Consider the following 24,779-nt stretch of genomic DNA (forward strand, 5'->3'; position numbering starts at 1 on the left):
AAGAGGCAGTCCTGTTCATGAACAAGCAGAGCGGGAATCTGGCAAAAATCATAATCACGATTATTTTGATTGATATTGTAATCACGATTATTAAAGACGATTATTCATTGATTTGAGAAAAAGCACTTCTTGAACTTTGATCTGGTATTTCTTTTAACACGATAAGTTTGAACTGAAAAACAAGAAAAATGCAAATAAGAGAAAAATATATCAATAAAATGAATTAAATAATATGTAAAAATAAACACTATCCCTGTGCGGCTCGACCATAGGTCCGTTGTGGTGGCAAAATATAATGCTGTTGCCGCTTCTCTTGCAACTTTTCCGTGACATTCGTCATAAAGGGCAGGCAGCGCAATTCTGCTGATATGGTGACATGATGGTAACACATACCGCTTGTCCAATGTGTTAATCAGTTTATTGAACCCCGGGTCGCTAACGGTGTTGATAGGGCACATGTCTTTGGCAATCATGTATGTGATGGCATCTGTTATTTCTTTATAACTGTGGGAGCTGGGTGGATATAAGGTGGCATTGTAAAGTTACCGTATTGACCCGAATATAGGACGAGGTTTTTTTCAATGAAAATTATGTGAAAAAGAGGGGTCGTCTTATAATCAGGGTCGTCCTATATTCGGGTCAATACGGTACTCTGTGTGTGGACTTTAAATGGTTTGATAAATTGGTCGCGTTCCCTTGAGGTGCAGACATGGTCGCGTGACATATCTTGCACGATATCTTTGTTTGTTCCGAGTCAGACTCCTCGAAACCAAAGTGTTTCAACACCACAGTATTCGCTTAACCTTTTTTCTTCACCAACGGCTGCATTTCTGCCATCTTCTACCATCTTCTTCTACATGTTTCCAAACACGCACCGGCGTGGCTGAAAGCGAAAAAATTTTTAGGGCGGGGCGGACTGCACAGGTGGAGATGGAAGGGTTCGCTGCAATTACCACACAAGACATGGCGTGCGGCAGAATGATCGTTTTATTACGATTATATTGTTTTCATGATCGAGGGAAGCCAAAATCGAAATCGGAATTGGAATTCAATTAACCGCCCAGCCCTAGTTTGTTGCTATGCCACTGCTGCACATTCATGTGGTGAGAAAACCACACCTGTTTTCATGCTGTACAGTGAATGTTTCATTTGTTGTGTTGCACTCATTTGTACAAAATAACCAGCCCAAACAGCTGTACTGTGATACTGCAGATAAATAAACAGGACAGTTCAGTGACTGTGCCACATCTGCAACAACAAAAAAAACCTCAAAGTGGATAACAAATGTTTATAAAAACTGAAAAAAATATCTTAAAACATATATACATATAGAGCTAGAGCTACAGGACTGTCATTTAACAATGCAATCTATTTTAGTTGTCATTTGCTGATGTGTTTTTAGGAGGTGTGTTTTTGACACCTATTTGTCAAGCTGTACAGTTCGTGTCTCATTGCTTGTGTTGCACTCATTTGTACATAAGCTACCCTAGTTTTCATACTGGATATCATAAGCGAGGGGCCCATTAATGGCAAAACCAAGGTAGAAAGAAACCTTTTCTGTACTGAAACCACTCATTATGCCAGCAATCAGAGCTGGACGCACAGGGATTTTCAGTTTTCCATAATTGGCAAACACTTCTCCTTGCTCAATGGTCCCACTGACTCGATGAAGGCGGCTGATAATTGCTTTGTCTTTAAATATATCTCCATTTCGCCAAAGTTGTGCCAAGGTATCACGGCGCATCTTTTTGAAATTCTCATCGAGTTGTGGTTTAGAAACAAGCCTCTTGAGTCCCTCTCCTTTCCCCAAGTAGAGGTGTGCGACGGTGCTCCTTCTCCGGAACAATGAAGTCAGGCGCTTGTAAGATGAGTTTCGGATTGCTCGCACGTATGCCTCGATGTCTGTGTTACTCTCAGTTGGACTTGGCCAGAGTAACAGCAGAGCCAGGTAGTATGGGTCTGGGAAGGGATACCGAAGTCCTACATCATGCAGAGTTTTCAAAAGTAAAGCAGAGAGTTGGCTGTGACTCTTCACATGTTGAGATGTGGGTTCCAAAAGGTAAAGAACTATTTTGGACAAAATGTAATTGATTGTTTCTCTTGTCTTCTGTTTTTTGTCAATAAATTGTTGTTGTTTTTGCAGAAACTCATAGCACTCTGTGATCTTCTCAGTCTGTTCAGCAGGTTTGTCCAAATGCTGAAGAATCCCTGCAAATGTGTCTGCTTGATTCTTCTCAAGAAATGATCTTTTCTCTTCAATATCGATTTTTAGATTGAGATTAGGATTGTTTTGTCGTTCTTTTTTCATTTCCTCTGGTTCAGTGCAAAACAGTGTGAAATACTTGTTGAAATGACCACAGACAGTCCAACGATTCCTTGAGTCAAATTCACTATTGTTGGCTTTTATATACGTGAAGTAACAGTCAAGAATATCAAAAGTTTCTTTTACTTCAGTTTTCAAACTAACAAGAAACTGTTCATGGTCTTTGATGATCTCCATGTATCTGTTGTTGATCTCATTGTCCTCTTTGTACACGCTGGTGATTGGGATTGCTTTTTTCAGAAAACTCTGCAAGTACCTCTTCTTCATTGGATCACTTTGCTCAAAGAATGGCAATCTGGCTAATATTTCAAAAATCAGGAAAGCAATTTCCAGCACACCCACATAGCCATAAACATTATATGACTTCCTGGGATAGTCATCTGACTCATCATCAGCAGTGTCATCCTTAGGTTCATCCTCTGTGTTTGCCAGCTCCTGAGCCCTTTTAAACGCTGTGATAGCCTTATGGGCTATTTGGATGTTTGTGTTTAAATCCTCTGGATTGTGAGATGTCTCCTGCTTTTCTCTTTGGTTGTTAGACTTTAAGTTGCTTTTGTGAATCTGTCCAATTGTGTCAGATGTGTATGGGTTTTCCTTGATCTTCTTGGCCTTTTCAGCCCACTTCACAGCCTCTGGAAAGTCACGCTCATTGATGTACAAGTATCTGGCCAGGGCCTGGGGAATGGATGCACTTGTCACAAACCTGGATAATGCTTTCACAAAGATTTCTTGGACCATTTGTCTTCCTTGCTGGTCGTGGATTTTGTTTATGAGAGAAGAAAATGGTTCTCTGTCATCTCCATCTTCCCTGCGCTGCCTTTCAATCAGCATCCGTTGAATTGAGAGCATGAATCTGTGTTTGACAACTCTGTCACTGAAGAACAGATCACAGTGAAGGATCTCCATGGTGATATCACTTACTTTTAAATGGCAGCTTTTCTCTAACCTTTCTAGACATGCAGATGCTATGGAGTGGTGAAGGATTCGGATTCCTTTGTAGTCTCCCCATTCTTCAACTGTGTCTATGATGAGAAAGTTTGAGTATGGCTTCATTCTGTCCATCAGATTATCCTCTCCCCAGCGAATCACTTTTATTCCCAAGAAATCTTCACAGAGTGAGAGGGAAATGTCAGATTCTGACACATAGGTGTTAAGTAATGCGAGAAAAGCAAACAGTCGGTCCGTCTTTAAGCTGAAATCAAAGTTCTCCAGTGTGTTACGAGCAAGATCCTCAATGTATTTTTGGTCAAAATTGCTCTTCATGATCATGAAGCTGTAAAAGTTTTCAGGCTTGTCATGAGTTTCCTGGAGCTCTGTGAGTTTCTTTTCAAACTCCTTCTGTTCCTCTTGTGTCAGTGAGGCGGTGATGTATTGACTCTGCATTGGATTGTGCTTTCTGTATTGCTCCTTTGGGCTATGGCAACGAACACAGTAAAGGATGATGATTTTGCAATTTTGGGCGTCATCCTCATTGTTTAAGCCATCCTCTGTAGCTGCTCTTTGGATGCAGTTCACAAGATCGTGAGGATTCTCGGTTTCTTTTGAATCATCGACTAACAGCAAAACTGGAGTTGGTTTATCACTTTCAAGTGTCATGAGCCTTCTGACTTGACTGGCAACTTCTGTCTTTGGCAGCTTGTTGTCCTTCAGCACAGCACATCTGAACTCTCGTCGGAGATCCCACATCACATGCATGGCTAAGGTGGTACCGCCACAGCCTGGATGGTGATAAAGATTGAGCAGATCACACATGTTTTTTGAATCCCTCAACTGAGACCTGATCATCTTCTTCAAATTTTCGTACTTCTCCCGCTTGACGAATGGCTTCTCTTTGTCTTTGTCAGAGAAGTAGAAGTTCCACCATTTGACTTTGCCTCCTCTGTAGAATTCCTCCTCAACTTTGATTCTGAAGTCACAAAACTCTGGACTTTCTTCATCATACATTTTTTCACACTGATTGAGACACAAAATCTCCAGAGCAGTCATGAAATCCTCATCCTTCTGTTTCAGGACAACAGCGCTGGAACCAGAAGAGGGCAGCAACCTTCCAGATGACTGATTGAATGGCCCCAGTGCCATGATGGTACCATTGATCTCACTTAGGGTCAGGTCATTGATGGATAGATGGTCAATGTCATATTCACACTTTTCTTGTATCAGCTCCCTCCATTTGGAATATGTGCTCTGAGATGCACAAATGGTGATGATGTTTTCCTCTTCAGTGTGCTTTATGAAAGACCTGTAGGTGTCAAATATTGGGTCTTTCTCATTTTCCACAGAGGAAAGTAAGAGGAATATGATGAGACTTCTTCCACGAAGAAGAACTTCTGGGTTGCAAATGAATGAAACCAACTGTTCGACATCTTTGCAAGATTTTCTCAGCCAGTTCTTATAGTCCAACACCGTGTTTGCGTCACCGTCAAGGTCATGTCTTCCATTGCAGAACACCCAGCTGGTCTGTTTGTAGAGGTTCAGGTTCTTTATCACTGAGTCAGTCTGTCCTTGATATTGTGTTGGGCTATGCAGATTAGCCACTCTTGACTCTCTGTATGAATGGCAGAGTCCACCTGGCTTACCTGAGTCAGGGTCAAAGTCTAACACAGAGAACAGTTTCATCTTACTCAGAAACTGGAGATACTGCACTTGTTCTGGACAGCTCTTATTTACAACAACAACAAATCTGTTATAATTGTCCAATGAGTTCCCACCACAAGTTAACAAATTCTTTAGTTTGTCACCCTGGTTGGCTTCTTTCTTCAAAACTTCTTTTGAAAGACACTGCTGCTGTTGTTGACCTGTATAAACAGTAAAATAAGTTCATTATTAATACAGAAAAAACACCTCAATTGAACTTTAAAGGTTGTAGCTTTTGTTATTTTTTATTTTTCTGAATGTTAGCCAATTCCAAATGAAACTAAAACCACAAAGTGTGTTAGTCTGTTTCTCAAAACTTTCTGTGACTCACAGCTACAACTTCCTATATCTTTAACACCGTACAGATGTAAAGTTTAACATTTAAAAAAGTAGTTTCAGTAGTTTCCTCAAACAGCTTCTCATTGTAGTTCTTAAATAGTTCTCAGATAAACAGAAGGAAGTAGTACATGTGTATAGGACAATTTTCAGCAGTGTATTAATCCACATTTAGTGCTCCAGTGAGAATTGGTAACAGCAGGATTGTTTGTGGGATTGAGTCAAAATGATTTACAGTACGGTATGTGTTAATACTAATGAAGGAACATGTCACCCAGTTCCAGGTTTTGGTCTTTGGGATTTGTTGACAGTAGTAATTTCAAAAATGTAACTAGAACTGCAAGCAGTTATGAACGGGGGCCAAGCTCCCCCGCGCAACTCGGACCCTGCGCACCGCAGAGCCCACAGAAGTTGGCCCAAAGGATGATGGGCTTGGGGCAAAAGTGAGGACACAGGCCAACGTCTGAGCCTTAGTATTCGCTGTAATGGGAAGTGCACTGGAAGTGCAAAAGGCTGAATGTTTGCCGATTTGGATTTGTTGTACTACGCCACGCCCACATTGACCAGTCATGACCACCTTCAAGATATGGCCTCAGGATTGGCCCTACACCATAGCGACCAAATTTCGTAAAAATTTGTGAAGCCGTTCAAGAGATAAAAACTTCCCATCTTTTCAGCGCCTCCTAGTGGCCAAAATTTACCAACTTCCGCTCATCCCTTCCCAGTGTCATGGCAACCAAGGAAGTCAAATTTGGTGTTAATAGCAATTAGTTTGACCGAGATATCAAACAGTTTACATTTTCATAGCTAGCTATAGAAATGTGGTCGTTTATAATTTGCGCATTTTTTGACCGAGCAATATTCTTTTGATGACTTTAGATCAGGTCCAGCTGAAGAGTGTACGTGGTAAGTTTCATGCTGATCGGACAAAATCCCAAGGAGGAGTTTGAAAAAGTAGGTTTTGCATATGTGGTGCTTTAGCAAACAAAATGTGCAGTAGAAGTGGGCGTGTCCTACATCAGAAAACCCAGCTCTGTCCAGGGAACATATGGATGTAAGGTTTGCGAATGTGCTATTTAAAATGTGGAAGTTACAGGCAAAACGCGATTGCATCCATTATAGCGCCACCTAGTGGACAACATGTGCAATTTTTGGTATGGAAGAACTGTGTCCTATTCTTTATGTACCATATAAATTTCAAAGCTCTCAGCAAAATAGTTTGGCTAAAATTAATGTTTGTTGTTTAACTTGTAATAAGCCATGCCCACATTGACCAGTCATGACCACCTTGAAGATAGTGGCGTCAGGATTGGCCCTACATCATACCAACCAAATTTGGTAAAATCAGTGTAGCCGTTCAAGAGATGCAAACTTCCCATATTTTTAGCGCCCCCTAGTGGCCAAACTGTGCAAATTCGGCTCATCCCTTCCCAGTCTAATGGCAACCAAGGATCTCAAATTTTGTGTCAATAGCCTTTAGTTTGCCCGAGATATCAAACAGTTTACATTTTTATAGCTAGCTACATAAATTTGCTTGTTAATAATTTGCCTATTTTTTGACCGATCAAAATTCTTTTGATAACTTTAGATCAGGTCGAGCTAAAGAGTATACGTGCCAAGTTTTGAATGTGCGACATACGGTGTGGGAGTTATAGGCAAAAACGTGTTTTCCTAGGATATAGCGCCCCCTGCAGGCGGATATATGTAGTTTTTTGAGTCTGAGATATTCGCAGGAGTCTGGACCAACCCTCCAAATTGCACCGCCCTCCCTTGCACGGTTTAGCCTGCAGCACCACTTCTAGCCGGAGAAAAATAAAAATAAAAATCGTAACGATTACAATAGGGTTCCTAGGACCCCCTCGGGCTTGGCCCCCTAATAAAATGCATGAGAATGCATTGCAAGATGGGACAGAATGCAGTACAAAATAGACATTTTGGGCAAAATACTAACAAAAAATGTGAAAACCAAGTTAATAAAAGTTTACTATTCATATGAATATTTGCTTTGGTTGTCTTACCCATCTTCTTTTCCAGTTCATCAGCCAGATCACACCGTTTTATTTCTTGTAGAATATCTTTTGTGACTTGTAAAGCCTCGCTCCCATAGTGGCCAGTCATTAACTTAGCAGTGTCCATGGTGTCCTTGTCTTCCAGTTTACCCTGAGGAATGGGTTTATGTAATGTATATAAGTGGAAATGAAATTCTTTGAAGTCTCCTTTTGAAAGGTGTTTTAGGGTTTCCTGGATCATCACACTGATGTTGGGGTTTTCTGGTGTGCCTGTGGTCTGCAGGACGAAAACACAAACAAACTTTACTGTAAACTTTACTCTTAAATCACACCTGGATTTGGATAAGTTTACTCATTCATCTATAAATTTTTTGTCTTATTCAAGATTTTACTATAGTAAACAAAAATATAAACGCAACGCAACTTTTGTTTTTGCTCCCATTTTTCATGAGCTGAACTCAAAGATGTAAAACTTTTTCTTTATACACAAAAGATCCATTTCTCTCAAATATTGTTCACAAATCTGTCTAAATCTGTGTCAGTGAGCACTTCTCCTTTGCTGTGATAATTCATCCCACCTAACAGGTGTGGCATATCAAGATGCTGATTAGACAGCATGAATATTGCACAGGTGTGCCTGTGGCTGGCCACAATAAAAGGCCACTCTGAAATGCTCAGTTTTATCACACAGCACAATGCCACAGATGTTGCAACTTTTGAGGGAGCGTGCAGTTGACATGCTGACTGCAGGAATGTCCACCAGAGCTGTTGCCCGTGAATTGAATTGAACATTTTAGAGTGGCCTTTTATTGTGGCCAGTTCTTGCATGGTCAGCATACTCACCAGACATGTCACTCATTGAGCATGTTTGGGATACAACAGCGTGTTCCAGTTCCTGCCAACATCCAGCAACTTCGCACAGCCATTGAAGAGGAGTGGACCATATGTTGCGTTTATATTTTTGTTCAGTGTATTCTGCAACGTTCTAAACAATATTTAATAAACCATTTTAAAACAACACCGCAATTTACCACTACTTTTTCTTTTCTTCTGGCCCCAAAGTTCTGTGGCTTTGACTTCTGAACTTCCTTCTTCTCAGAAACTTTCTTGAATGTCTCTTGAGCCTTTTCATTTTCCACTATTACCTCTGTTTTTGATTCAGTTTCGTTACATGATTCTGTGCATGCTGTGCCCTGAGCCAGACTCTGTTCAGGTTGGGTGGGTTTGGGTGCTTCTTCTTTGTCTGAGCTGGTGGGAAGGATGGGTTGCAGTGTCGGCTCTGGTTTCTCATTTAACCGTCTGAGTTCTGCCAGAATCTTCACAGCAGGACCACTTTTCACTTCCAGATCCAGTAAGTCCTGCTTCTGGAAGCAAACCAGGCAGTCTCCAGACACATCTTCCTCTCGGAGCCGTTCTGCATATTTGTTGTATATGTTCACATGTTGCAGTAACCATTGGCTCACCTGCTCTTTGGACCAGTTCTCTACATATTCTGGGAACTGTGATTCATGTTGTGATCCTTCTTTCAGACCTTTCAGGTAAGATGTGATTTTGACAGCAGGACCATGTTTTATTCCCAATTCCAATATGTCTTTCTTTTCAAAATCAACCAGACTGTCTCCTGACACTTCTTCTTCACAGAATATATCAGCACAAGTCTTATCGACTTTGACCTCTGTCATCAGCCACCGGTGGACATCCTCCTTGCTCCATGTTTCAACTGGAGGTGGTGACTTTTTTGTTGAACGTCTCATTTTGGATCAACTAAAAAGGAAAGTGAGTTCATTAAAAGATTTAAAACAATAAAAGGAACAATACGAAAATACATAAATAAATAAAAAAATAAGTTACTTTTATACTTCAGAGCACAATCCAGTAAAGTTGTCTCCCTTTAAAGGAGTCATCACCTGGTTTTTTACATATTAGTGCAGCAGATTAGTAAAAAAATCGTTCACTTTGGTATACAAGCATGAAATTTGGCACAGATACTCTCTAAGGGCCACTATTTTGGAAAAAGGCGTTGGCCACTCAAAAATTCAATATGGCGGCCATTTTTCAAGATGGCCCCATTGCTATTCAATGCTTATTATATCAATTATTCAAACAGTGATCCAAGCATAAAAGTTGATACAAATACTCTCTTAAGGACATGTTAATGGAAAAAGGTGCTTGTCCCACAAAAATTCAAGATGGCCGCCATTTTTAAAGATGGCCACCGTTCCTATCGAATATTAATTATTTCAATTGTTCAAATGGTGATGCAAGCATAAAATTAGGCAGAAATACTCTTCAGGGAACATGTTGCTTGCTTATGCTTATTATATCAACTATTCAAACAGTGATCCGAGCATAAAATTTGATACAAATACTCTCTAAAGGACATGTTAATGGAAAAAGATGCTTGTCCATTTTCAAGATGGCCACCATTTCTGTCAAATAGTCATAATGTCTGCTTTGTCTGCCTCCTCTCCTTTGACCTGTCTGGCTTAGTTAAACTTGCCAGGGATATAAAATCCCCGCCGGCATAGCTCTCAGGTCCATTAGAGTACACAAGCCTCTCCACCACGGCAAGGTGCAGTCCACAGAGAGGAAGGGCCACTGTTAGAAAAAGGAAGTGGCCAGTAAAAATTCAACCTGAGATTGAGAGGTTGTGCCCTGCCGAGTCATATTAAAGACTGTTAAAAATGGTAGCCAATGCCTCCCTGCTTGGCAGTCAGCAAGTGTTGAATTGGGGGCAACATATCCAGGAAGGTGTACATATACATCACGGTCCAGAATCGTGAAATTGGCTCTCGGCCCACCGCAAGGCTACTTACTTGTTTATTCACATTTGCAATTGCAAGTGAAACCCAATCTAAAACATTTGCATCTTCCACGGCACTCTGATTTGCAGCCACACGTGGCTAGTTGTTCACAACTTTGTGCAATTGGTGCATTTGCTGTCCAGAAGACCCCCCATTGTTCACCAAGCTTTTTCCATCCCCAGTCAGCAGGACTCTCTGCTTCTGGCTGACACTGGGTTGCTGGACCCCATATGCAGCCTGCCTGATATGCAGCATGTTTAGTGTGTTGAAGTAGAGCTGCTCTTGTTGGAGGAATGGCTTCATATGGCCTCTGCTTTCGGGCAAACATGTCAAGTCTAGCCTCATCTACACTAACAGCTGTGCTTGATCGATCATACAGCAGGACCACAAACTTCTCAAGGATCTCCAGGTCACTATCAGCCAGAACAGGAGGGTATTGACTTAGTTTGGTGAAGATGAGAGAGGCCTCAGGGAAAATGTCCCAGGTTTGCCAAGCACCTCAATCATAGACATAGTACAGATTCAGGTATGGGATACAACTAGGTTCGGGTCACCTACACCTAGCCCGATCATTCATCCAGTATCATTAAATCCTGTGTGATCTGTACACCTTCCAGGTAAGCATAAATGAGCAAGTCATGTATTGCCACGCTTACCCTTGGCTCGGCTCTCACGCGCTGGCACAACTTGTCAATTCAGGTGTGGCTATCTAACTACATCTATTACTAGCTAATTGACGAAGGGCTAGTAGACAGCATTTGGGACACTAAACTTAGCTATACTATTACTACTAGTCAAGAACTATAGTGTAAGTAAAGCTGACACTGAACCCCATGCTGAGTTCCACAGCAGTGAAGTCACCAGTGTGCCCTGGTTGTGTAATGACTCTCACTCTATTAAACAAAACCTTCCTTAACACTAAAACACTAAATTGAGCTCTGACAGAAATGGTGGCCATCTTGAAAATGGTCTCCATCTTGAATTTTTGAGTGGCACACACCTTTTTCCATGAGAATGTTCTTTGAAGAATATTTGTACCAAATTTGATGATAGCATCACCATTTGAAAAGTTGATGTAAGGATTCAATAGAAATGGCTGCCATCTTGAAAAATGGTTTACAATTTCAGCAATTTTGATTGGGTAGTAAACTGCTGAGACACTTTATTTCTGCCTTTCCCTTCAAAACAAAATCATTGCAAGAAATCTGTCATTGTATTATTGATGCAGACTCCCTGTCAGGGGGGCCACAGGGGGGTCCAGACTCGGAGTTACGGGGGCACTGGTCCCTGTTGGCCCCCCCCCCCTAGAACCGCTCCTGGATATGCATGTATTTTTTTCATTATAAAATGGAGGAGAACAAATTAAATTTTGAACAACTTAAAGACAAGACCAATGACAACAGAAAAGTCTAATTGGAAAAGAGGAAAAACAAGAGAAAACAAGAAAGTTCCCCAGAGAAAAAGCAGAACTGACAGAGAGACAGAGCAAGCAGGAGCTAACAGGAGTCTGTAGGAGCTTGTTGCTAGGAGACAGGAAAAAGGAGGAAAATCAACAAAATCACAAACAACAGATAATCAAAAGGGAGTGAGTAGGCCTACATACAACTAACAGAAGAAACAACACCACCGGACTGTTGACAACTTTAATTTATAGTTCTTTTAAGGGTTACAAAGAGATTACTAAGAATAATCTGGATAAACCATTGGAGCTGTGGTCAAACAACATTTTGAACTCAAAACTGGCAGTTGGAACTAGTGGCAGTTAAATATGGCAGTTGGAGGCTAACAGTGGATGCTACAAATTGGAAAACAGCCATTTTGTTCTATCTTTTTTATTGAACATTTATTCAAGGAAACCTGACCAATGAGCCATCCTAAACAGCAGTCAACCCTCCCTCACTGTCCAGAGCAGGGCATGAGTGACATCATCTACATACACTACCCACCCAACATCAAGAATGACACCGGGAGAAGCACATTCAAACAGGAGCTTCTTAAGGGACAGCCAGAAACCCTTTTTGCTGATTTTTTTAAAAGTGGAGAAATTAGTAATTTCATCTTCTACACTGAAAGACCGAAGCCTGGCACAGGGCCATTATCGACCATCACCCTTCAGTGGCAAAAAAGGGCAACAAGGAGTACTGGCAGTTGAAGATCAGGGACCCAGATGACTGTGACAGCATAATGACTACTGTCAATGTTTATAAAAGTGGTAAAGTCATGGTACAGGGGTATCTCAAGCCTTTCCAAGACAGTTTCCAGGCACTTAAATATCTGGTAGTGAAAGAAAACACCTCTCCTATGGAACTTCAGCCTCATGCTGGTGAAACAGACCCTCCAGCTGTCTCTAGCATCCCAACTGAGAAGGAGCACCATGACACAGCGGACCCTGACCCCTCCACATTAGACCTCCTTTACAGACCTGAAGGAACACTTCACCAAGTTAGAAGGAGAGCTGGTGCAGCTCAGGGAAAAGGTCTAAAGGCCCCCACACACCGCCCAGACGTCCAACTGCCTTATCCGACCACTCTCCGACCACTCCGTTGCCTCTTGTCTGACCCGTTCGGCAGAAAAGTTACATTGAACACACCGCTTGGACGTGCTGCCTACGCCACAGTAGCGTGTACGTTCTGCGCTTGCGCGAGATGCAATAAACGGGTGGCGCTTGTGTTGTGAGTTGTAAACGAGAACCTTATGCACGCAACTCTCTTTACTTTCGATCAAAACGAAACTTAACTATTTCCGATAAAAAACGGCTGCATACTAAACATGCAGCGAGGCATTACCAAACTTACACAAATTTATTCGTCCTGAACGGACGTAACAACTAGTCTGGTGCCACTACTGCAAAACATGAAAACGGGGAATGACGGAACGGAGTGCATAGAAAAACAAAGCGCACACAGTATTCCGTCCCTCCGGCTCCCACACACCGCGCTGATTCGCCAGCACACCGCCAATCAGAACGGCCATTCAGCTGGCACACAACCAATCAGAGGATCCAATGGCTCAGACGTCCGACGGCCCTCCTCCTCAGACTTCGCATGCTCAGTCGGATCCGACAACGTCCGCGCGGCTCCGACAGCTTCCGACAGAGCCGAACACACCAAACATATATGTTCCCGACCTCGTCCGAGTCTCTCCAAACGCTTCAGACGTCCAACGGTTGGGCTGGTGTGTTCCTGCCTTTAAATCAGGCGGACCAAAACTCAGCTCATCTGTCACAACAACAACAAATGGAACAAGATGAGAAAAGCGCAAGAAAAGATACAAACAACCCATCGAAAACAATTACTGAAAGACAGAGAAGACCACAAGACAGAGCTGTCCACTCTTAGAGAACAAGTGAGAGAGATACAGCATAAGAAAGAGAGCCAGAGGAGAAAGCTTGTTACACTATCAGAACAGGGGAAAGAGCTAAACCGCGAGAGAGAGAGTCACGGGAGAGAGATCGCTGCTCTAAAAGAACTTCAATAGAAGAAACTCGATAGAAATAATGAAAAAAGGGAAATATCACATTTGGTAAAAAATGAAAAGCAATATAATATTCACTGAGAAAACAATTTTTTTTATGTGCAATTTATATTCCCCCAATAAAATTTCCATTTTTCAATGAGGAGATTTTCTCCACCATAGAAGAACAGATCAGTCATTTCCAGGCCCAGGGATCTGTGCTCATTACTGGAGATTTAAATGTTAGAACTAGTGAGGAGCTACACTTTACTAGTAATAGGGATGGGAATTGATAAGTTTTTATCAATATCAATGCCATTGTCAATTCTGCCTATCAATCCAATTCCTTATCAATTCTCATATCGATTCCTGAGTAGTTAATTGAGTGGTAAAAAGGGAGTTCTACACAGTCTTTTGCACAAAAGCAACCATTTTATTTTCCCCCAAATTATGTCTGCGCAAGACTGAACATGAACATATTCAACTCAAACATACTGAACAACACTTCACATGTTGATGGAAAAAAAGACCCTTTTAACAGGGTGAAAAAACAATGGAAGAAACTCCAGGAAGAGCCACAGAGGAGGGATCCCTCTTCCAGGACGGACAGACATGCAATAGATGTCGCATGTACAGAAAAGAGCAACAAATCACAGTTTACAAGTTACATCAACAGAAAGTCTGATACAAGTTACATGAGGGATTACTTTTTAAACTAATAGAAAGTGGTATGGAGGGAAGTCAGAATACTTTCAGCCATGTAAACTGTACAAAATAAAGAAGCGATACAGATGGGCACAAAACAGCCTGGCACAGTACCAGGACGCAATGGTTAAACATCAACCATATATTCGATCATTTGGCCTCATTATCAAACTTAAAATGCAAAACAAAACAACTGAAGAAAATGAACAGGGAGAGGTGATTCAGACTGCAAAACTATTAGGAAGACATTAAGAAAAGTCTCAAATCAAAAACACAGGAATCCAGACAGCCAGGAGCTCCGCCTGAGTTACTGTGAGACTCTAAAACAATATAAAAACACACTGAGAACAAAAAAAAAAAGAACAATATCTACAAAACCAATTACAAGTAATTGAAGAGTCTCTAAAGTCAAATCAATTTTGAGAAAATTGGAACTTATTTACCCAGAAACGGTACAACGAACAGCCCATTCAAAATGGAGATACATGGAAAAATCATTTTGAAGATCTCTATAGAACTACCTCTACCCTACTGTTGGTTATGGCCAGTACGATCTTCTTTGCTGTCACATGCTGGGGCAGTGGGCTGAAGGTCGCAGATAACAACAGACTACACAAACTGATCAGGAGGGCTGGTGATGTCGTGGGGGAGGACCTAACCAAAGACCTAACCAAATTATAACTGAAGAAAAAGAAAAATACACAACTTATTGGAATTATATTACACGCTCACAACACAAACTGGAAACATATTTGACCCTAAACAGACAGTATTCTGTGGCAGAGTACCTAACCACAGTAACTGATCAGAACCTGAGAAAGACAATGACAGTGTACAGACAGAGTGACCACAGTCTGGCAGTAGAGAAGGACAGACAACATCAGACCTGCTGCCCAGAGAGGACAGGCTGTGCTGTCACTGTGATGAGGGAGTTGTAGAAACAGAACTACATTTTCTAACAAAGTGTCACAAATACAGAAACATCAGAGAGGAATTCTTTCCACAACTTCAAAAACATTGCGCCGAATTCTGGGGTTTGACAGAAAGGTCTGTCTCCCTCTTTGCCTCCTGCTCGCTCGACTCTGCTGAGTTTTGGCACTCTGGGGGCGGGCTTTGAATAGACGGCCCCGCAACCCCCCCCCCCCCCCCCCCCCCCCCTTCTGATTGGTCACTTTAAACGACTACTGTCTAGAGTGCCTTAAGAGAAAGAGCATGGAGCCCCTCAAAAGTTCCGGAAGTTAGCACAAGCTAACTGCCGCTCAATGTAATTCCTATGGAGCAGATGGTCGGAGCAACACTTGTTCAAGGTAAAAATGTTTAAAGAATTACATTTTCATATCGGTAGTGTATCGGAATTAAGTATGTTGGTGGTTTGTCCCAGTCTAGATTTAGAGAATATGAACAGCCTAACTTGCACACTGGATAACCATAGCAACACATGCAACAGGCTGATAAATGTAAATTCTGTTCTCTAAATATAACTGAATCCAACGCTGTCAATTTATACTAGTGGCGAGGTTAATGTGTAGGGAGTGTGATTGTAGTTAAACATCAATTTACTATCATTGAGGCTGCAGAATGAAGGGTGAAGCTTATGATATGAGGACATTGATTCTGGAATGCAAGCTCATAATGTCATCAGTTTATGTTTTTATATATATAAATATATAAGCTAGAAAGAGAGCTATTTTATAAAATATTGCAGCCCATACAATTATACAATAGGCTACTATATTAGGGCTGTCAGTTTTCATTTGATATTCGAATAAAGGTGCAGTGATGCCACTTCACAACTTTATTTTGCATGATGCAGGCCAGGAGTGCTGAGTAGACAATAGGGAGACTGAAAACATAATGAATGTTATGTTTTTCAAGCAGTCATACTAAACAAATGTCCCTAACAGGTGATATCATCTTGCATATATTTGGGAACCTACAGTAGGAGCACTTTGTTGTGGAGCGTCAGTGATGCTGCAGGCCAAGAGTACTGAGTGGACCACAGTGAGACTGAAAACATAGTAAGGTGGGTCAGGCATAATAAATCATACTAAATGGGTATTACCTTGTAATATTATTAAAGGGATCATATTAAATATAACTATTGCTATTTGTCATATCATTTGATACACCTTTGCAACATCATGCAGTGCAGTACAACAGCTGTGCCATAAATTCTGCTTTTATAAATCTTATACAAGTTCAGTTTTTGTTGACATTATCAGAAAGGTGTTCATTCTACTTTATGTTATTTGTTGAGGTCATAGTGGGTGGTGGTGCTGTGCTGGACTGCATTATCTCAACAATTGTTGCTTATAATTTGCCTTCAAGTATTTTAATGGAGAGGGCAAAATATCAGGAACAGTGATGTATATAATGCACCCCAGCACAGCGGACACTTTATGACAATGTCAGCTAAAACTAGAAATATGTAAGTTTTATAAATGTAAGAATGTATGGCAGAGCAGTTGAACTGGATTGTCTAAGATTGCACAAGTGCGCCTTATGACATGGGTGATGAGTCTGTATATTAATATGATATGTATATTAGTAACTGTAATGAATATATAGTTAATTAATAATTTTAAGTAATTTAAGTAAGAATTGATGCTGCATGCTGCACATCAGGAGAACTGAAGAGTAAAGACCAATGATCTTATAGCTCCGGAGGATGTTACATGTCTCTTGTTAATGATGGTAGCCGAGTTCTGGTAGTTGCTGGAACAGTGATGTTTGCTGGATACAGGTAGGTGGAGGGGCAGTGATGCTGGCTTTGTCCTGCTCTTCTGGGGTTGCTTGATGTTGGACCTAGGCCACTGTTCTTTTTCACCTTGTTGGTTTGGCTCTTGCTTCCAAGATGGCCATCTTTTCAGTGTTGTTTTTTCTTGTCATTTATTTATTTTTTTTATTCAATCCGCAACTAGGGCTGGGCGATATGGACTAATAGTCATATCTCGATATATTTAGGCTGAATATCGATATACGATATATATCCTGATATTTTTATGCAAAGTGAGAGCAAATGTTCAGTCAAAATCAAAGCCAAATATGACATGTGGGTGGGAATTTCGTCATTTTAGGGGCAAGTCCATTTGGCCTTCACTTTTTTTGTTTTCAGGGGCACCAAGGCCACTGAGTAAAATTTGTTGATTTACCTTTCAGACTGATACCATAACATCCTAATTTATAATAAGACATGGATTATGTATTAAAAAAATTTTTAAATACCAATATCAAGTTAATGTTACATTACAAAACAGTTTTTTTAAGTAGGGTTAGGGTGAGGTGAGTTTTGTGACACCTCACTGAATATTAGTGTTACTGAATATTTCTCCCAAATAGAAATTCCCCCAAATTATGGCAAAGCACATTTTTTCCAAACAAAAAAATTGTAGAATAACCAGCAGGAGACCACTGATGTGTGGAGTGATTTTGGTGGCACTACACTCTGAATAATAGTGAAGTTACTGAATTTTTTTTGTAGTTTCTCTTTTCAGTTGCACTTTGTAGACGGTCCCTGCGCCCTCGTCTCACAGCTGGCTGACCATACAGACCAGAGTTAATGTCCAGACGCTCGTTTTGATTAACACACGGTTGTAGCTCGTTGTCTACCGTACTACGGTAGGAAAGACCCGTCAGTTGTGTTTTAACAAGGTTTCACATATGAGTTATTGATCCGGGAAGTTCGAATCTGTGAATATATTTCCAACTTTACCAAACTAAATCCTACCACATACGTCAGTTACGTATCATGTCAAACCGGCTGCGCTCGCTCGCTGTGCTGTAAGTTTCGTTCTTGTGTTTTGAGACGCTGCTGCTGTTTGAGAGGCTTTCACGTGAGATCATCGTGATGATGAGACTCCATCTGCGCGAACCGCGGACTCACTGAAGTTACTGTGAGTGACTACTGTGCACTCAGGTGGCTGTAATTCAGGGCAAGCCCGCTACGCTGACCGGTGGCCGTGTCATGATATTTTTTCACGGGGTATCAAGGCCAAAGTGTGGGGCAACGGCGGCCACCAAAGTGTTTGTTGAAGAGTGCCGGAGTGTCTGTTCCAGCCCCTCTCCTCTCTGTGCATGAAGGAGGAGGGGCGGGGGGAGCAGTGCAGAGAGCTCCGGGTCAGCGGTTTGCCCGGAGCACGGATCACAGCGCAAATTTGAACTATATCGATGTATGCGATATGGTCTAATTCCATATCACATTTCAAAAATATATCGATATAAGTTTTATATCGATATATCGCCCAGCCCTATCCGCAACCTCAACCTAATAAATCTCCTGATGATCTTTTCTTTTACTCCACAGGATGATGGAAGCCTGCTGGAGAGTGCCAGAGCTTCACCCTCTGCGTTTGGAAGTTCTATGAGGGAGGAACCAGTCTTTGTCGTAAACAGTTCCTCGATGTGGTGAATGACATCATAGGCTTCTTGGAAGGGGTGGCAACTTGACTTCTCTCGGTTTTTGCATTGTTTTTCCTGTTCTGTGTTCTCTGGTTTTAATTTAAAAAATCTTAAACTTCCCAGTGGTGTGGTATTTGAAAGTGCAAACGTATTGTTTGAATATGATTACCTCACATATTTTTTTGTTATCAAAATCTTTGTAGGTGGTTAAATTGCTCCTTCTGAATTTAGAATAGAATAGAATAGAATAGAACAAAATTACTTTATTGATCCCAATTTAGCCACCCATGCTTTTCTCCTGTCTCTGTCTTTGGGGAAGCCATACATGCACACACCTTTCTCCCAGTGATCAGAGCATCCCCATGCAGCACAGCACACCTGGTGAAGACTGTATTCAAGGACAGCACAGCAGAAAGGACACAAACAGCTTGACGTGCTGATCTGTTTGACCTCTTTAGATACTGTTTTTAAGGAATTCATTGTGGTATTAAATGCATTGGGAAAATCAAGACTGTGATTTATTATGCATCAATGAGTAGAGTAAGTTTGGGATAAGTAAGAATAGTTAACAAATAGTGATAGAATTACATTTATTTGCAATGAATTCAAATCAAAATTTAAATTTTTTGCCATGGATTTCCTATTAGAACACAGTTATCATCATAATGCTGCTGTGAGTCCAGACTTGTCAGTCACCTGTTAGCCTCACTCAAGTCTGAAAGTTAAAAAAAATAAACAGAATATATTACTATTTTATTGCTGTCAACGACTGTACAGGTTTAATAAACTTAACGGAGGTCAAAGCAAATAACACAAGCGCATATACATTTTGCAAAGCATTTATTGACCATTATTTACCGATTATCGTGGTTTTCCTGTTGTTTTCTATTGTCTGCTAAGCACTTCCTGGAACTTTTGGAGGGCTACATGGACCGAGGGTTCGGCCAGCGCTAGTAGGCGTTTAAAGTGACCAGTCAGAAAGGAGGGAGGGGTTGCGGGGCCGTCTATTCAAAGCCCGCCCCCAGAGTGCCAAAACTCAGCAGAGTCGAGCGAGCAGGAGGCAAAGAGGGAGACAGTGAGCGCGTAGAGAGTGGTATTTATGCGCGCGGATTATTGGCACTAAAATGACGCCATAGAAATTATCCCTCATTCTGGGGGAAAAGAAAGAATGTGCAGTGTTGGCTGCTAAATATGTCACTTCCTGCCACAACAAAGGAGACAACCAGTAGGGCATAGATATATAATCAGATCAAGGTTGTTTCTTGTTGATTTCAGAGGTGGGGGGGGACACAAGTATTTTTAATAAAACTCCAACTCTTTCAGTTCACTGTGTTTTCTAGTAGTTCTTCTAGTTTTCTGTTGCTACTTTTAAGTTTACTGTTCCCTTTTTTGGTTTGACTGGTTGTGAAGCATGTAGCTAAACATTATCACCCAATTCTGTGTTTCACCTTGTTAGTCACCTTCACTCCAACTCAGTACCACCAATTGTACAGTTATTTTGGGAATATATGGTAAACAGACCTCATATTATAGAGGAAAAAACTTAGTTTCACAATTCTCATGAGTTTGGATGTATAAATTCACATTTGTAATCTGAGGTTTTACTGTATTTTTCCCTAAATCTTTCATTGTTGGTGTTTTTTTTAAACTGTTGCTGCCTTTCAACATAAAAATAATACATGAAAATAAGTGTATCTCTTCGGCATTAAATGTTTGTTTACTACAGCGTAACATGGTTTTTGGATGGTAAAAACTGCAGGGGACATAAACGGCCTTTTGAAAAAGTGCAGGGGGTACATGCAAAATGTCCGCGAGCCAGAAAGACATTTATAAATATACTTGTACTTATATGTATAATATTCTACTGCCACCATCTCCTTTTAATTTTTGTATTCTATTTTATTTTATTTTATTTTATTTATGTATTTATTATCATTTGATTTAATTACTTATCTATATTATTACTAGTTGTATTATCCCTACTATTAACATATCTTCATTTTATTTCATCATCTCTTGTTTTATTCTATTTTCAGTAGATTTGCTTTTGTCATCTGTTTTGTTGTTAGTAAACTGACAATTGCATTATCATTTATTATTATTATTATTATTATTATTATTATATACTGTTATTTATTGTTACTTATTGTTATGATTGTGCTCTTGCAACACATGTAAAATGTCATGCCAATAAAGCCTATTGAGTTGAATTGAAAGTTGAAAAGAATAGGCTTCCAGACGCCTCTGACGAAAATCAGGATCCACTGGGAAGCTGGCCTGCGGACATACGAGAGCGCACAGGAGGCTGCGAGAGAGCTGGGCCGGAGGAGAATCACCTCAGAGGTACCGGGGAGAGCTACAGCCAGGACCGGGGTGGAAGAGCGACTACAACGGCCATTACCGTAGCAACGAGTCGGTAACTCAGAAGACGCTGCTTTGCGATCCAAGCAGAGACTTCAGGAATTTCAAAGAAAATAACGGGCAAAGAGGTATGTGAGTGGATTCAAAAGACTAAATAAGGAGGACGAGCAGATCTTTTGCTAAGAGGTTAATGCCGAGACATTATTGGACAATTAGACCAAATCTACCGAGAGAGGGGCCCAGTATGCTGCGGGACGTGGGAGGCGCACGCATGCACACATGCCTACTTTTGTAAGTTAAACTGTTCCCTGTTCTGTATGTTCTATTATGTTCTTACGAAGTTGCCGTTGCGTTCTGGACACGCTGCAGCGAGTTAGTCCAGGCGGGAGATGACCAGGAGGTTCATCGCGGCCTTTGGAAACTAATTTAAGAAAAACTGAGGCTTTGAAACGAGGAAACCGGAAGTGGTCAAACTAATAACTTCTATCTTTTTTTTTAGGACTCGCTACAGTACTCTATTACGACGGACTAGTGGATGAGTCTCCGTGTTCGCTGTGATGACATTTAATGTACTATAACTGCATATTTTTGTATAACTTTACATGGTAAATGAGGGAAACTCTGTTAACTGTAATCAAGCAGTTAGATCAAGTGACTTATCAGTACAGCTCCACAAAAGTCTCTTCCAAAGCATGAGCAGCCAGTGAATTTCATACCTTCTGAAGTCCTGAATGCCTCCTCAGTCTGGACTTCACTCTCCGACATCTCTCCTGAACGTGAGCAGTGTGATTTTACTAGAGATTGCTGCGATAAGTACATCTCTATGCAGTGAACATGATTCCATGCTGTCTTCATCTGATCGCTGAGACCTGGAAGTGAAACTTAAGCCTGTCCCGACCACATCACTGATTATGACCACAGTTTTAAAGCAGAGTCACGCCCTTCCACAGATCAAGTTCAAGTGGAAACAAATCATTGTTCCTCTCCTCTCCTCTGCCATGTTGTTGTTTGCCTTCAGGCAGTTCTGAGCTCCTCTACCACACTTTAGTAAAGGCAGCAATTAAGTCTGTCAAAGCTTATTATGCAATAATAACACCTCAATGCAAATTTCTCTTAAAGCTATTAATCTTTTTGAAACAAACATCTACACACTTCTTGCCCGCCCCCTAATTTGATGAATCAGGAAGAGTTGCAGCAGTAACTTTGTGGATGTGCAAGTAGAAACAACCTCCTTGAGCAGAAATGGATAAAGAAAATGGTCTTTTAAAAGACGAGTTCAGCTTCAACGTCTTGTCAGAGGAACAAAGTTATTTGCATTCACTGTCAATGTTACTTATTAATAATTAATGTAGTGAGAAGTTTTTAAAATTAAGTCCCAAAGATGGAGCAGTGTAGTGAAATATGCAACTGTACAACGAGCTTGTAACAGATTCAGTTCAGGCTCACATTTATAATTTTACGTTCATTTTAGAATCAGCCCTTAAAACATTACTATAAATTCTAAAATCAGGTTGTATGTGGGTCATAAAAAGTCTTTTAGAGCATTTATTTCAGTTTCCTTGAAAAAGTGTGATTGTTGAGACAGTAGACGGCACGATGTCTTATTTACATTAATGTATGAACTGCTCGCATCACGATGTCCTGGAGGCTTCTTGTTGGCAGCTCACAGCCTTTATAGTTCAGTATTTATGACATTAAATGAAACATTTAATGTGTTGAAATGACATCTTCATGCAGACCAGACATCACTGTCATGATGGTGTGAATACCTTCACACTAATCTAATAAACTGACTATGTGAGGCATTTAAAAAACACATGACAACTATTTATTATTTTATTATCATTTAAAGACAGAATAATTAAACAAAACTGAACTCTTAACTGAAACATTTTAATTAAGGTGTTTTTATTTGGCATTTAAATGCAAATAGAAGTAATTCAGATTATTGTGGTGGCACTCTGAGCCTCCAACCTACTGCAGTACATTCTGAGTTAAAACAGGTCACAGTCGTTGTTAGGCGACTATAGGTGGAACAATAGTGGTCGCCGAGAGGCTAAGCCAGGGAAACACTTTTCTTGCCGGACGCGCTTCCGTAAAATAAAAACTAAGCTCCAGAGGAATGCCGAATCAGATATTTATTAAGGCTAAAAACACAGACAGTGAAAGATCCTCACAAAAAAACAAAAAATATCCAAAACCAATGTACTTTAGCGGTCAGCAAAGTAGGACCTTTCCCCCCTTCACCCTCTCAGTTCATTCATTCATTAAACAGGTGAAGAACAGCTGATTTTACTACTCTGCTGACGTACCACCCACCTGACTCCTCCCCGGATGTGACACAAAATACTATAGCTGGCACCTACATTCCGGCCCCATAATTATTACACTTACCACAGTAATAATTACAAATACATAACCCACATAGAAAAACACTACATTTACATTCCTCATTTTTTGCACGTTTTTTTTTTTTTTTTTTTCCACATATAGTCCATCATATGTATAAAGTTCATTGTAGATCTCGATCCAGTCTTCTTAAGTCAAGTCATGTCTCGGACAGAGGTTACCAGCACATGTCCTTAGTGAATAATCACTCATGTCAAATCTGAGTCAAATAAGTCAAAACAGCCTTCATGACTGTGCAGCCTCCTGAAGAAGGCAGAGCTTGGTGACAGGTCTGCAGACAGTACTGGTCCGGGTCTTAACCTGGACCTGCCGCACCAATCCCCTTCTGTCTGTAATTGCTTCAGTGACCTTTCCGATGATCCAGGAATTCCAAGGCGCAGAATCATCCACTATTAGCACGATGTCTCCAGGAATGAAGTTCCTCTTGACTTTTGTCCACCTCTGGCGCTCCTGTAGTTGCGGTAAGTACTCCTTAGTCCACCTCTTCCAAAATAAATCAGAAATATATTGGACTTGCTTCCATCTGCGACGTGCATAACTGTCCTCCTTGTGAAACAAACCAGGTGGTAAACAGGGCTTGGTTTTAAGAAGCAGAAGATGGTTCGGTGTTAATGCTTCTAAGTCGTTTAGATCTGTAGACTCCTTTGTAAGAGGTCTGCTATTGAGGATCGATTCAACCTCGCAGAGGACTGTTTGGAGTCCCTCCTCGTCCAAACTTTGTACTCTCAAAGTGGAATTAAGAACCCCTCTGATGGAACAAATTAACCTCTCCCATGCTCCCCCGTGATGTGATCCGGTAGGAGGATTAAAGGTCCATTTGATTAGTTTCAATGAGAGTGTGTCATTGATCTGTTCCAGGTTCCATCCTTCAATAGCTCTTCTCAACTCATGCTCTGCACCAATGAAATTAGTGCCATTGTCTGAGCGGAGCTCCTTAACCTGTCCTCTTCTTGCAATAAAGCGTCGTAATGCATTTATAAACAAATCTGTGTCCAAAGATGAAGCCACTTCAATGTGCACTGCTCTCATCACCAAACAAGTGAAGATGACTCCATATCTTTTAACAAGACTCCTTCCACGCCTGATGTCAAAAGGCCCAAAATAATCCACCCCAACGTAACTGAAGGGAGGTTCATCTGGTGAAATCCTGTCCATAGGCAGATCTGCCATTTGTTGTTGACCAACAGCTCCATGCACCCTGCGACAGACAACACATCTGGATAGGATCCCTCTAATGGAGACGCTGGCAGAGGGAATCCAAAATCGTTGACGCAACCTTGACAACACATGTTTCCTACCACCATGGCCGACCTCCTGATGAACATGGCGTATGATAAGATCTGAGAT

The 24,779-nt window shown here is 41.0% G+C and overlaps 1 protein-coding gene across 1 annotated transcript; it reads right to left on the minus strand.

Annotated features, from left to right (window-relative positions):
- Positions 1-982: 982 nt before the first annotated feature.
- On the minus strand, positions 983-21,882 carry LOC115591327 (sterile alpha motif domain-containing protein 9-like). Its single transcript, XM_030433257.1, has 4 exons — positions 21,740-21,882; positions 8,334-9,066; positions 7,312-7,579; positions 983-5,118 (listed from the first exon to the last, which is right to left on the minus strand). Exons 2-4 carry the CDS (start codon positions 9,054-9,056, stop codon positions 1,487-1,489), a joined length of 4,623 nt encoding a protein of 1,540 aa, XP_030289117.1. The 5' UTR covers positions 9,057-9,066; positions 21,740-21,882; the 3' UTR covers positions 983-1,486.
- Between the last annotated feature and the right edge of the window lie 2,897 nt (positions 21,883-24,779).

Source organism: Sparus aurata, chromosome 11, assembly GCF_900880675.1.
Source record: "Sparus aurata chromosome 11, fSpaAur1.1, whole genome shotgun sequence".
NCBI lineage: Eukaryota > Metazoa > Chordata > Actinopteri > Spariformes > Sparidae > Sparus > Sparus aurata.

Bases quoted from the DNA above. Each gene is read 5' to 3' on its own strand.
- LOC115591327 (XM_030433257.1), bottom strand. From the start codon at position 9,056: ATGAGACGTTCAACAAAAAAGTCACCACCTCCAGTTGAAACATGGAGC. The intron at 7,580-8,333 runs GTAAATTGCGGT...TTCGTCCTGCAG, and splicing joins GAAGAAAAGAAAAAGTAGTG to ACCACAGGCACACCAGAAAA. The intron at 5,119-7,311 runs GTAAGACAACCA...CTGTTTATACAG, and splicing joins TGAACTGGAAAAGAAGATGG to GTCAACAACAGCAGCAGTGT.